Source organism: Saimiri boliviensis, chromosome 10 (genome assembly GCF_048565385.1).
Source record: "Saimiri boliviensis isolate mSaiBol1 chromosome 10, mSaiBol1.pri, whole genome shotgun sequence".
NCBI classification, from domain to species: domain Eukaryota; kingdom Metazoa; phylum Chordata; class Mammalia; order Primates; family Cebidae; genus Saimiri; species Saimiri boliviensis.
In genome coordinates, this window is record NC_133458.1 from 15,685,224 (window position 1) to 15,697,448 (window position 12,225).

Below are 12,225 nucleotides of genomic sequence, written 5' to 3' on the forward strand. Positions count from 1 at the left end.
TGAGTCGAGATTGCACCATTGCACTCCAGCCTGGGCAAAAAGAGCGAAACTTTATCTCAAACAGACAACATAAAAAGAGATACTATGTCAGTCTCTAACTTATTGTAGAATAAAGTATATGAAGGTATTTTTTTCACATTTCATCATGACGGATGTTAGGGGTTTAGGTTAACTTTACATCCAGGTTCTGCTATGAAATTACAGAAAACACTACAAAAATACTCCTCAGCCCGTGGATGGATTTCTCTCTCTCCAGATAGGTCGCTTGTCTATGCTGCAGTCTTAAACAGTAGAAGAAAAGTCAAAGCTACTTACAGTTTCATAGTCATACCAGACAGCATCAGGCACATATGCCATCACTTTTTCCACACCCTGAAATTAAAACAATATAGTGTCAAATAGATTTCATTTTATTCTCTAGGGAACTTCTTAATCATATACAAAGAGGGTGGGAATGCCTTTTCCTTTCTCTGTTATTAATCCTTTCTTCTGCCTCTCCTCTAATACAAATAATAGAAGCTATAACTTAGCAACTCAGAGAGAAATCCCAAATGTAACCACATTAGAAATAATAATAATAATAAAACATGTGTGGTGACAAACGTTCCAGCTTTACATGATTACCTCATTTAATTTTCCCAACATTCCCAAATGATGGGTACTATTATTATTATTATTGTTACACCTCTACAGATGAGAAGCCAGCACAATAATCACCCCAGATCACACAGGCTCAAAGTGGCAGAGAAAACAATCACATCCTGGTCAGCCTGACTTCAGAGTGAGTGCTGGGTCACTGCTCCATCCTGCTTCTAGGTCATGCGGCAAGTCAGGATCTGCTACAAGAATCTGACAACAAATAGGACCACTCCTGCTGTTTGTCTATGTCCAAATCTCATGCTGAAACGTAATCCCCAGTGTTGGAGGTGGGGCCTGGAGGCAGGTGACTGGATCACAAGGGAGAATTTCTTATGAACAGTTTGCACCATTCCCTTGGTTCTGTCCTCATGAGAGTGAGTGAATTCTCATAAGATTTGGTTGTTTAAAAGTGTGTGGTGGCCAGGCATGGTGGTTCATGTGTAATCCCAGCACTTTGGAGGCCAAGGCAGGTGGATCACCTGAGGTCCGGAGTTTGAGACCAGCCTAGCTAACATGGTGAAACCCCACCACTACAAAAGATACAAAATTAGCTGGCATGGTGGGGGCGCCTATAATCCCAGCTACTCGGGAGGCTGAGGCAGAAGAATTGCAAGAACCTGGGAGGTGGAGGTTGCAGTGAGCCAGGATTGTGCCACTGCACTCCAGCCTGGGTAACAATGTGAGACTCTCAAAAAAAAAAAAAAGAGTGTGTCACCTCTCCTGACTCTGTCTTGTTCCTGCTTTTGCTATGTGACATCCCTGCTCCCCTTTCCCCCATCACTATAAGCTTCCTGAGTCCTCCCTAGAAGCTGCGCAGATCATGCTTCTTATAAAGCTTGCAGAACCATGAGCCAATTAAATCTTTTTTCTTTGTAAATTACTGTGTCGGGAATTTATAGCAATGCAAGAACAATCTAACCTAACTTGTAATATAGAGTTTCCAGTAAATGCTTCTAAACTGGTTGGAAACTTGATCAAGAAAAAAAATTCTAGAACAGAAAATGTGTAATTACCAGATGTCTACCTTCTCAAAACCTAGCATACTTTCTTTGAGGCTGACTCAGTCAGAGATGTCGTGAGTTTCGAATAAGGAGAGAGGAGTTTGCAGGGCAGCAGGAACAGAAGCAGAGATCCCTAGTGTATCTCTGTGGGAACACTTACTTCATCCAGAACTGGAGTGATGAGGAGGCCAGGCCCCCATAAGAACTGTTGGTGCACATCCCAAGTGTTGCTGTCCCCATAGAACCTAGTGGCAAGAGAGACAGTTCACTGAGATCTGGGTCACTGCCAATGAGATTTATTGTAGCTCTACTCACAACCTGTTGAAAGCATGCAGGCTGGCAGCCTGGGCAAACCTCCAAAATTATTCTTGACACCTACTCAATCCCCTATGCACTCCTAGACAGGTTCCCCTTTCCCCTTGCCCACGTCTCCTATCCTTCCCTCAGGATGAACAGATGTTTCCATTCCAGTATCTACACTAGGCAGGTCCCAGGCTGTAATTCTATTTTCCATATCCCTCTTTAAAAAAAAAAAAAAAAAAAAAAAGTAAGTTATCTGAGATCCAGACATTTGCATCCACATGAATGGAACTGGAGATCATTATGTTATATGAAATAAGCCAGGCATATAAAGACATACATCACATGCTCTCACCTATTTGTGGGATCTAAAAACCAAAACTCATGACATAGAGACTGGAAGGATGGTTACCAGAGGCTGAGAAGGGTAGTGGGGGGCTGGGAGGGAAGGGTAGTAGGGGCCTGAGAGGGAAGTGAAGATGGTTAACAGGTACAAAAAAATAGAAGGAATGAATAAAATCTACTATTTGATAGCACAATAGGGTGACTATAGTAAATAATAAGTTAATTGTACATTTAAAAGTAACTTAAATAATGTAATTGGATTGTTTATAACTCAAAGGATAAATGCTCGAGGGGATGGATACCCCATTCCCATAATGTAAATATTTCACATTGCATACCTGTATCAAAACATCTCATATACCCCATAAATACATGCAGCTACTATGGACCCACAAAAATTTAAAATAAAAAAATAAGTTAAATAATCAATACATTTCAGAACTTCAGCTGAGTATCAAGAAAGTAGATCTGGTTATCCAAAATACCAGGTAATTTAATATTTTACTTTTTTCTCTTTCAGGATATCTGCATTTTGACAAGAAATTTCAGGAGCAGGCAAAAGCTTCCCAAAATAATGAATATGTAATAGTTTGATATGTGCCTGAGGGCCTCATATGTCACCCATATAAGGGAATTGACTGTACTTTGACAAGAAAATGCCTTTAGGTGCCCTGTTTTAGAATTAAGTTAGAGATGTTCATTGCCTGAGAAATAAGAATTCTGAAATTCTACAAATCCTTTAAAATATCCTCATTTGTATTTATATTATAGGCTCATTCCTACAGCTTCAGCTTGAACATACTTCTGGCATTCTAGTGCATTACAGAAGAGACCATCACAGACAAGATTTCAAATCCTTTAAATTAAGACTAAAGAAACTAAGAAAAATATGATTTTTCCACGATACAGAGTTAGTGAGTGGCATAACAAAGAAAAGACCCGAAGTCCCATGACTTTTAGTCTAATTCTCTCACCAAAAGGGAACACGTGAGGCTTACAAATACCAATTAGGTATTCCAGTTAGATAGAGTGATAGATAAATTGAGATAGATGATAGATATATAGATATATCTGAATAACTGCTTGAATTGTTTCAATTTTCACTCTGATATTTGATGATATAGTCAGTGTCATTCCAGATACATTAATAAAATTTGAGGAGGTTAGATGAACTTACTCATGCAAAAGGGGCCTGGCCACCGTATCCCCTCGGCTGTGAGCACGGAAGAAGAGGGTATACAGGTAGGGCAATAGAGTATAGCGGATGTTAAGATAGTGCCTGGAGGAATTCAACAGCAGGGAGTCAGCTCCAAAGGAGGCAGGATCCTGGTCCTGCAAGGAAATAGGAGTTTGCAGTTGTGGTTTGGCTGCAGGATGGCAGAAGCATCTGCAGAATTCCAGACCTCATTCATTACAACCAGGAATTTCCCTCCTGAATGACAGGGGCCTAGGCTGCAAACCTCACTTCTGAGTAGTACCAAGTAAATGTCTCTCCTTGGGGTTTCTATTCATCCTGCCTCCCTCACTCTTTAAGACTCCTCTCTTGGGAGACTGCAATTTAATTTTGAAGTATTTCCTTGTTTGCTTCTTATTTAAAAGTAAGCAATGTAGATAAAGTAGACAGAAATTTGACTAAAGACCTTCACAGACTCACCATTTCCTTGAATGCAGCAGCAAATAACAGGCTGAGGCAGTTGGGCATTTTGACGATACAGCTCATGTTCTGGTTAATTGCACATGACGGTGCAAATTAGTGTAAGTGAAGACCAGGTAACAGGTTGGCTCAGGGGATTCTTGGCGAGGATGTAAACAGATCTAGTCCTAAAGTACGCCAAATGTATTCTGACGCTGTTTCCTAGGACCCTTACCTTGTAGCCTTGGCCATTGTGATTCCTAGAAAATGGATAAAATGCGCCCAGCTGCATCCACCGCCTACAGAGCTCCTCAGGGGCATCCAAGGCAAAGCCACATATGTCAGCACCCACCTGGAAGGACACACAGACAACAGGTATACCTCACTTCCTTCTGCCACTCTTCTTTGCTTTCCACCAGGGACCTCCCAGCTGAACCTTGCTTAAACCTCTGACCTAGAAGGCTAGGAGGGTGGTCAGAATTGAGTCACAGCCTGTGTTCACTCTTGAATGCTGGAAGACTTTGAGTACGTTACTCAACCCTTCTGTGCCCCACTTTGCTCATGTTGTTAGTTAGTACTAAATAACTACACAGGTATTTAGTAAATGAGTGAGATAATTAAAGTCGTACACTTTACGTACAAGCGCTTTTGGATGCATAGTACCTAGTAATACTGTTGATATTATTATTTTGACCTCACCACTATCAGCATTTTTGTTTTGTTTTGTTTTGTTTTGTTTTGTTTTGTTTTGAGACGGAGTTTCGCTCTTGTTACCCAGGCTGGAGTGCAATGGCGCGATCTCGGCTCACCGCAACCTCCGCCTCCTGGGTTCAGGCAATTCTCCTGCCTCAGCCTCCCGAGTAGCTGGGATTACAGGCACGCGCCACCATGCCCAGCTAATTTTTTGTATTTTTAGCAGAGACGGGGTCTCACCATGTTGACCAGGATGGTCTCGATCTCTTGACCTCGTGATCCACCCGCCTCGGCCTCCCAAAGTGCTGGGATTACAGGCTTGAGCCACCGCGCCCGGCTCAGCATTATTTTTCTAAAGCCTAACTCTGATCATGTCATTCACCTATTAAAAAATCTCCAGTACTTCCTTGGTGTTCATCCTTTTCACTCTTTAAAACCTGGTTTGAACCCACATTTTTAGCGTCATTTCTCATTCCAGTCCCACACACCAATCCTTATAGATACATCAAATAATCCCCCTTATACTGCTTTTGCTCACCTTTATTTCTCAGTATTAAAATGAACTTCTCCTCTCATTAGCCAGATGAAAAATACTCACTTTTTGAGTTTAATTTCAAATGTTATCCTTTCCATGAAGTGTCTCTTAACTCCCTGCCTTGATTCCTTTTGTCCTTCATAATTTTGTCAGATGAATCCCTTTCCTGGGATCTCCCATAACATTCAACTCATATGTCCCTGTTGGTCTTTTTACCCTAGTTTGTCATAATTATTTATTTACACATATGTCTCCTCTTACTAAACTGTAAACCCTCTGGGCAAAGAGAAGGTGCATCTTTACTATATTTACACTTTCCTTCCCTCTCACCACGCCTACTCTGCTCAAGACCTTGGACATTCTAGGATCTCAATTCATAAATATGTTGGATTTAACTTAAAAATGCCAAAGCCCCTAGGGTGCTGGCAATGTTACAATTCTTGGTACTACCTTGGTACTAGATACACAGATGTGTTCAGTTGGTGAAATTCATCAGCTGTATTCTTTTTTTTTTTTTTTTTTTTTTTTTTTTGAGACGGAGTTTCACTCTTGTTACCCAGGCTGGAGTGCAATGGCGCGATCTCGGCTCACCGCAACCTCCGCCTCCTGGGTTCAAGCAATTCTCCTGCCTCAGCCTCCTGAGTAGCTGGGATTACAGGCATGTGCCACCATGCCCAGCTAATTTTTTGTATTTTTAGTAGAGACGGGGTTTCACCATGTTGACCAGGATGGTCTCGATCTCTCGACCTTGTGATCCACCCGCCTCGGCCTCCCAAAGTGCTGGGATTACAGGCTTGAGCCACCATGCCCGGCCATCAGCTGTATTCTTAAGGATACATACACTTTTCTGTATAAAGTATGTTATACTTTAATGAAAAGATATATTCCAGCAAATATCAAAGGTGCACCTTCTGTCTTCCTACAGTAGTACAGGAAAGAATGTCATGGTATCAAAGCCCTGTTGATAGAGATGAAGTACACGTTCTCAAGACATTAAATCCCCAGCCATGGCAGGCAGGAGAGGGGAGTTCTGTGGCTTGAAAACTTTCTAAAATGAAGCTTTCTGGGAATTCAGGTTCATAGGCGAGCTTGAGGTAGCAACTCACCATTGGGATACCAAAAAGGTTGAACTCAAGCATGCCAGGAATGGACCATCGAAGGTCGTCCCAGGTGGCTGTGTTGTCTCCTAACCAATGTGCTGCAAACTTGCCAGACCCCGCAAAGGTAGAACGGGTCAGAATGAAGCTTCTTTTATTGGGGAACACAGTCTTGGCAGCTCTAGAAAGGGAGAGAGATTTAAGGAGTCAGTGCGGGATCTTTGCTTATCTCAGCCCAGGAATACAGCAACAATGCCAAAGACATTAAAAATGAATAACCCATTCTTCTCTTCCAGCTCTCTTTCGGTAGAATTAGAGTCCCTGCTAGGAGCATTCTGCACCATTAAATATGTTTTGTTTTGCTTTGTTTTGTATTAAGAAATTTTATTCATTAACCCCATAATCTACAAAAGTTAAAAACACATATCTCACACACACACACACACACACACACACACACACACACACACACACATATTCTTTATATTCAATAATTAGCAGGTCCTTGCCATAGTGGTCTTACTCTGCTGTGGCGACTGCCATGGAGTAGCCATACAGATTGTGAACATCATACTGCTTGCCCCAGTGCTGCACTGCATCCATACAGAGAGTCTTGCAGAACAGGCACCCATCTAGGATTCCTAAAACAAAAGAGGGATCTATCAGTGAGAGCCTAAGTTGCACGTTTCCTGCTCCTTAACTATCACACAAACCGAAATGACAGCCCCCTGGGGAGGCACTTTTGCAGACATCCTGTGAACAGTCACACTGTTCCCTTACTCTTAGAACACTATCCATTTGGAGTAGTTTCTCTGATAGATAAATGAATTCTTCTGACCCCCATACATCCTCCCACCCGAGCTCTCATGTGATTAGAGGCAGACACATCGAAGCAAGAAGATTCAGTCAGACCTGAGGATCACTCTGAATTCTTCAAACAAAGCTAAGTTAAGTGGTCCAAAAACAGAGATATTGAATGAAAGTGTAAATTAACTTCTGACTCCTTGTCTGGCCGGTTAACATATTGTAGAGAACGATTTCCAATCTCTCTTGTATTCATCCATTCCTCTCTGCTCCTCCTATTGCACCACTCTGGTTGAGATCCACATTACCATCTGACAACTATGCTTCTCTCTTATTAAAAGATAAGTAGTTTCTATTACCAAAAGAATAAAATATGAACTGTTTAGCCTCTCATCCAAGTCCCTCAGCATTTGATTCTAATCTACCTGCCCCAATTTCCTCTCTTTCCACCAGACTGAAGCCTTCATAAATTATCAAACTTGCAGTTTTTTCCTTTCTCAGTCAAGATATAATCTGACCGTGAACCTCTAGCATCCTTCAAACTATGGCCAATGCTATAATTCCAAGGCCACACCCTGAGAGGTAGTGTTGTCCAACGTTCAGTCAAAGCTGGGTATCACCACGTTCACTTCGACCTCCAAGGTCATGAGTTCTGTCTTCTTCTCATCCTGTGGCTCAGTTCTTCACTCTGTGGACACGTCAGACATAACCCTCACCTGAAGATGGAGGTTCGTTATCTGGTGTCTCTCTGGTAAACCCTGGTCTGTGGGTGCATACCTGAGAATAACATAAACTTACCACTAGCCTCTGGCCTCTACGCCATATCTTCTCTAGCTCTTTATGTAGAAATCGCTTTGACTTTAAGTAGAAGTACTAGACAGCCCTTTTGAATTTGTGCCTCTTTTAGGGAAGCATAGAGTGTTTTTATTTTCCTTCCTAGCTTTCCTTATATTCCCCCACATTCTTCTTTTTTTGTGCACACATATTAACAAACTTCCTTGCCAGATTTTTCAGATCTGTCCTTATGAATTTAAAATATGAAATACATATTTCTCCTTTAATCTGCTGACCACCAAGACTTACTGGGAATGAATGCTGGATAATTTAGGTTGTTTGCAGAACATCCTGAGACCGAGCCATCGACAAAGTTGGAGACTTCATTCATATCCTACAAGACAAAGACCAAAAACTATTAAGAAAAGGTAACATGGTCTCTTATGAGGTATTAATATGGTCTTTTTTAATGAATCAGATAAATTATTCCAGATATTTTAAGGGGGTATTTATGTATATGGAATAGAGTGGGTGTTTGTGTCTTGTCTACCCACTGAAGGCTTCATGAAGAAGGCTTTTAACACCTCTTCAAATAATATGTGCATAATCACTAAAAATGAACAATTCCCAAACATATCAAGTGAAAAAAAATCAGTTTATATGTTGCCATGTTTCAACTTATACATTTTCCGTATATGTAAATATAACTGTAAATATATATACATATAAACATACATATGGAGAAAGAAGGAGAAAGAGAGCACACGTGAAAGATCTAGAAAGATACATTCTAATATACTGATAATTAATGGCTTTGGTTGCTATAATTTCAGAGGATTTTTGCTTTTATCTTTTTAGCTGTCTGTATTGTTTGAATTTTTTAGTTTTCTTTTTTTTTTCTTTTTTTTTTTTTTTTGGTGATGGAGTCTCACTCTGTTGTCCAGGCTGGAGTGCAGTGGTGTGATCTCAGCTCACCATAACCTCTGCCTCCCAAATTCAAGCAATTTTCCTACCTCAGCCCTGAGTAGCTGGGACTATAGGCATGCACCACCACGTCCAGCTAATTTTTGTATTTTTAGTAGAGACGGGGTTTCACTATATTGGCCAGGCTGGTCTCGAACTTGTGATCTGCCCACCTCAGCCTCCTAAAGTACTGGGATTACAAGTGTGAGCCACTGTGCCTAGCCTTATAGTTCTCTTAGAAAAAGAAAAAGGTTCAACTCAGGCTCTCTAAATTTTGCTAACCCTCGGCTAGGTTACATTTGCTTTCATCTGACATCATATGAGACATTTTTCTTTATCACAGACACAGTTTGTTCATGCATCTGAGTACTTTGGCTCTGATCAATTTGTTTAACATGTCCAAATAGAAGAGTCCTGAACTAGCAATTGAATAATTTGTATACTTTGCAACAATGTAAGGAATATATGACCTATCTTCACTTCAGCTCATTCATTTGTAAAAGAACAAAAGAAGAAGAAGAAGAAGAAAAGAACTAGATTTGGGAAAACACTTCTGAGTGTCCTTTCAGCTCTAACATTCTGATTTTTATTCTAAGCTATGTGTTTTAGTAAGATTATTGGAATAATAAGACAGTGAATATTGAAAATGTTATCGCCATACTTCCTTTCTTGTCCTCCTCCTCTCCGTGACTCAAAGATACAGATAGAGATGTACACAATCTGAATATTTGTCACCTAATAATCCAAGTGTAAACAACTCACAATCCAGATTCCATCAAACTCTACTTGATTGTGAAAAAGCTCAAATTCCTTTGCCCACCAAACAGCACAGTTGGGATTGGTATAATCAGGAAACACAGTGTGTCCAGGCCAGACCTTCAGGAGAAAAAGAAAAACATGATTAAGAGTAAATTAAACAAATATAGAATAAAGTAAAGTACTTTGCAAAACATTCCCAATATGATCACAGCAACCAAGGTGTTGTGTTTACATCCTATTTAGTTAGGAAGGTGTAGTGCTCAGAATACTTAAATGTCAGGGTCACTTGAAGAAAAATGCACTTTAAAAGACGTTTAAGTCCTTAATGAATAAATTCGTGGTTAAAGGTGTTGCAGGATTTCAGAGACTGGAGAGACCATTGAGGTTACAGAAGGAGTTTATTTTAGGTGTGCACTGGCCCAGCTGGTTCCCTGACTGGGAACAAAATGGTTGAGCCCTTAACAAAAGCAGGTCTTGACTTTTTTTTTTAATTGCATTTTAGGTTTTGGGGTACATGTGAAGGACATGCAAGATTGTTGCATAGGTACACACATGGCAGTGTGGTTTGCTGCCTTCCTTCCCCTCACCTGTATCTGTCATTTCTCCCCATGCTATCTCTTCCCATCTCCCCACCCCCCCATCCCTCCCCCAATTCCCCCAAACGGACCCCAGTGTGTAGTGCTCCCTTCCCTGTGTCCATGTGTTCTCATTGTTCAACACCCGCCTATGAGTGAGAATATGCAGTGTTTTGATTTTCTGTTCTTGTGTCAGTTTGCTGAGAATGATGGTTTCCAGGTTCATCCATGTCCCTACAAAGGACACGAACTCTGGCACTAGACAAGGGTGCCCTCTCTCACCACTCCTATTCAATATAGTACTGGAAGTTCTAGCCAGAGCAATCAGGCAAGAAAAAGAAATAAAGGGTATCCAAATTGGAAAGGAGGAAATCAAACTGTCTCTATTTGCAGATGACATGATTGTATATCTAGAAGACCCCATCGTCTCAGCCCAAAATCTCCTGAAACTGATAAACAACTTCAGCAAAGTCTCAGCATACAAAATCAATGTGCAAAAATCACAAGCATTCCTATACACCAGTAACAGACTTAAAGAGAGCCAAATCCAGAACGAACTGCCATTCACAATTGCTACAAAGACAATAAAATACCTAGGAATACAACTAACGAGGAACGTAAAGGACCTCTTCAAGGAGAACTACAAGCCACTGCTCAACGAAATAAGACAGGACACAAACAGATGGAGAAACATTCCATGTTCATGGTTAGGAAGAATCAACATCTTGAAAATGGCCATACTACCCAAAGTAATTTACAAATTCAACGCTATTCCCATCAAGCTACCAATGACCTTCTTCACAGAACTGGAAAAAAACACCTTAAACTTCATATGGAACCAAAAGAGAGCCCACATAGCTAAGTCAATTCTAAGCAAAAAGAACAAAGCAGGAGGTATCACACTACCGGACTTCAAACTATACTACAAGGCTACAGTAATCAAAACAGCATGGTACTGGTACCAAAACAGAGATAATAGACCAATGGAACAGAACAGAAGCCTCAGAGGAAATACAACATATCTACAACCATCCGATCTTCAACAAACCTGACAAAAACAAGCAATGGGGAAAGGATTCCCTGTTTAGTAAATGGTGTTGGGAAAACTGGCTAGCCACGTGCAGAAAGCAGAAACTGGACCCCTTTCTGACACCTTACACCAAAATTAACTCCAGATGGATTAAAGACTTAAACATCAGACCTAACACCATAAAAACCCTAGAAGAAAATCTAGGCAAAACCATTCAGGACATAGGCGTAGGCAAGGACTTCATGACCAAAACGTCAAAAGCAAAAGCTTGAATTTTTATACATGAAGTACACAGTGGCACAGAACAAGTTTGCAGGTGTAGAGCAAAGGCAATTGATTAAGCAATGATAAGCACCTAACATAGGCTGACATATGACTGTTTCTATGCAATCCAGATGTTCACTATCTGTAGAGGTCAAGAATTCTAGCACTGGCTTTATCTATTGCCTTCTGCTACAGTGCCCAGAAGGCTGCAGTCCTGCCTCCTTGAGCATTTCTTATGACCTTCACTGTGCTACAGAAACTTATGGTATCAGCAACAGAGAACAAGAATACAAGAATTTTTAAACTTATAAAACTTGCAATGCAGGATACAATCCCATGGGTAGGGGAAGGACTCAGGGAATTTTGCTATTTTTTCTTTTATAAACAAAATTTATTTTTTCTTTTTTAAGCACATGCTTCTCTTTCCTGCATTAGTTTTATTTTTATTAATTTTTCCTCTTCAAAGGAATTGTCTAACTTACTCATCTTCAACTCTCTATCACTTTCTTTGTTCTTAATTCTGGGAATAGGAAATGAGGGAAGAGAACTGTGTAAATTTCAGCGAGTCCATTATAAGCTGTAGATCCTAACATCATTTACTTTTCTCTCTTTCCTATCCAATTTCCCTCAGACACTATACTTTGAAAGGTCATCAGAGGTCTTAGAAGTGAACAAGCAGATAATCCCTTCCTGAAATAAAAAAAAAAAAAAAGATAAACAAACATTTGAGAAAGAAGTGGGCACATTTGTCAAATACTGCAGGAAAATTGAGTAAGAAGAGGCATGAAACAGTTCCGCTGCACTTACCAGTGA

The 12,225-nt window shown here is 40.5% G+C and overlaps 1 protein-coding gene across 2 annotated transcripts in view; it reads right to left on the minus strand.

Annotated features, from left to right (window-relative positions):
• MGAM (maltase-glucoamylase) overlaps positions 1–12,225 on the minus strand; it is a 221,792-nt gene that overhangs the window by 167,436 nt on the left and 42,131 nt on the right. For both annotated transcript variants that reach the window (XM_074378986.1, XM_039473042.2), the window contains exons 13-20: positions 9,547–9,660; positions 8,131–8,215; positions 6,767–6,884; positions 6,253–6,424; positions 4,154–4,270; positions 3,463–3,617; positions 1,801–1,885; positions 316–372 (exon numbers count right to left, since the gene is read on the minus strand). In XM_074378986.1, coding sequence (XP_074235087.1) covers positions 316–372; positions 1,801–1,885; positions 3,463–3,617; positions 4,154–4,270; positions 6,253–6,424; positions 6,767–6,884; positions 8,131–8,215; positions 9,547–9,660 — 903 coding nt within the window. The remainder of the gene's footprint in view (positions 1–315; positions 373–1,800; positions 1,886–3,462; positions 3,618–4,153; positions 4,271–6,252; positions 6,425–6,766; positions 6,885–8,130; positions 8,216–9,546; positions 9,661–12,225) is intronic.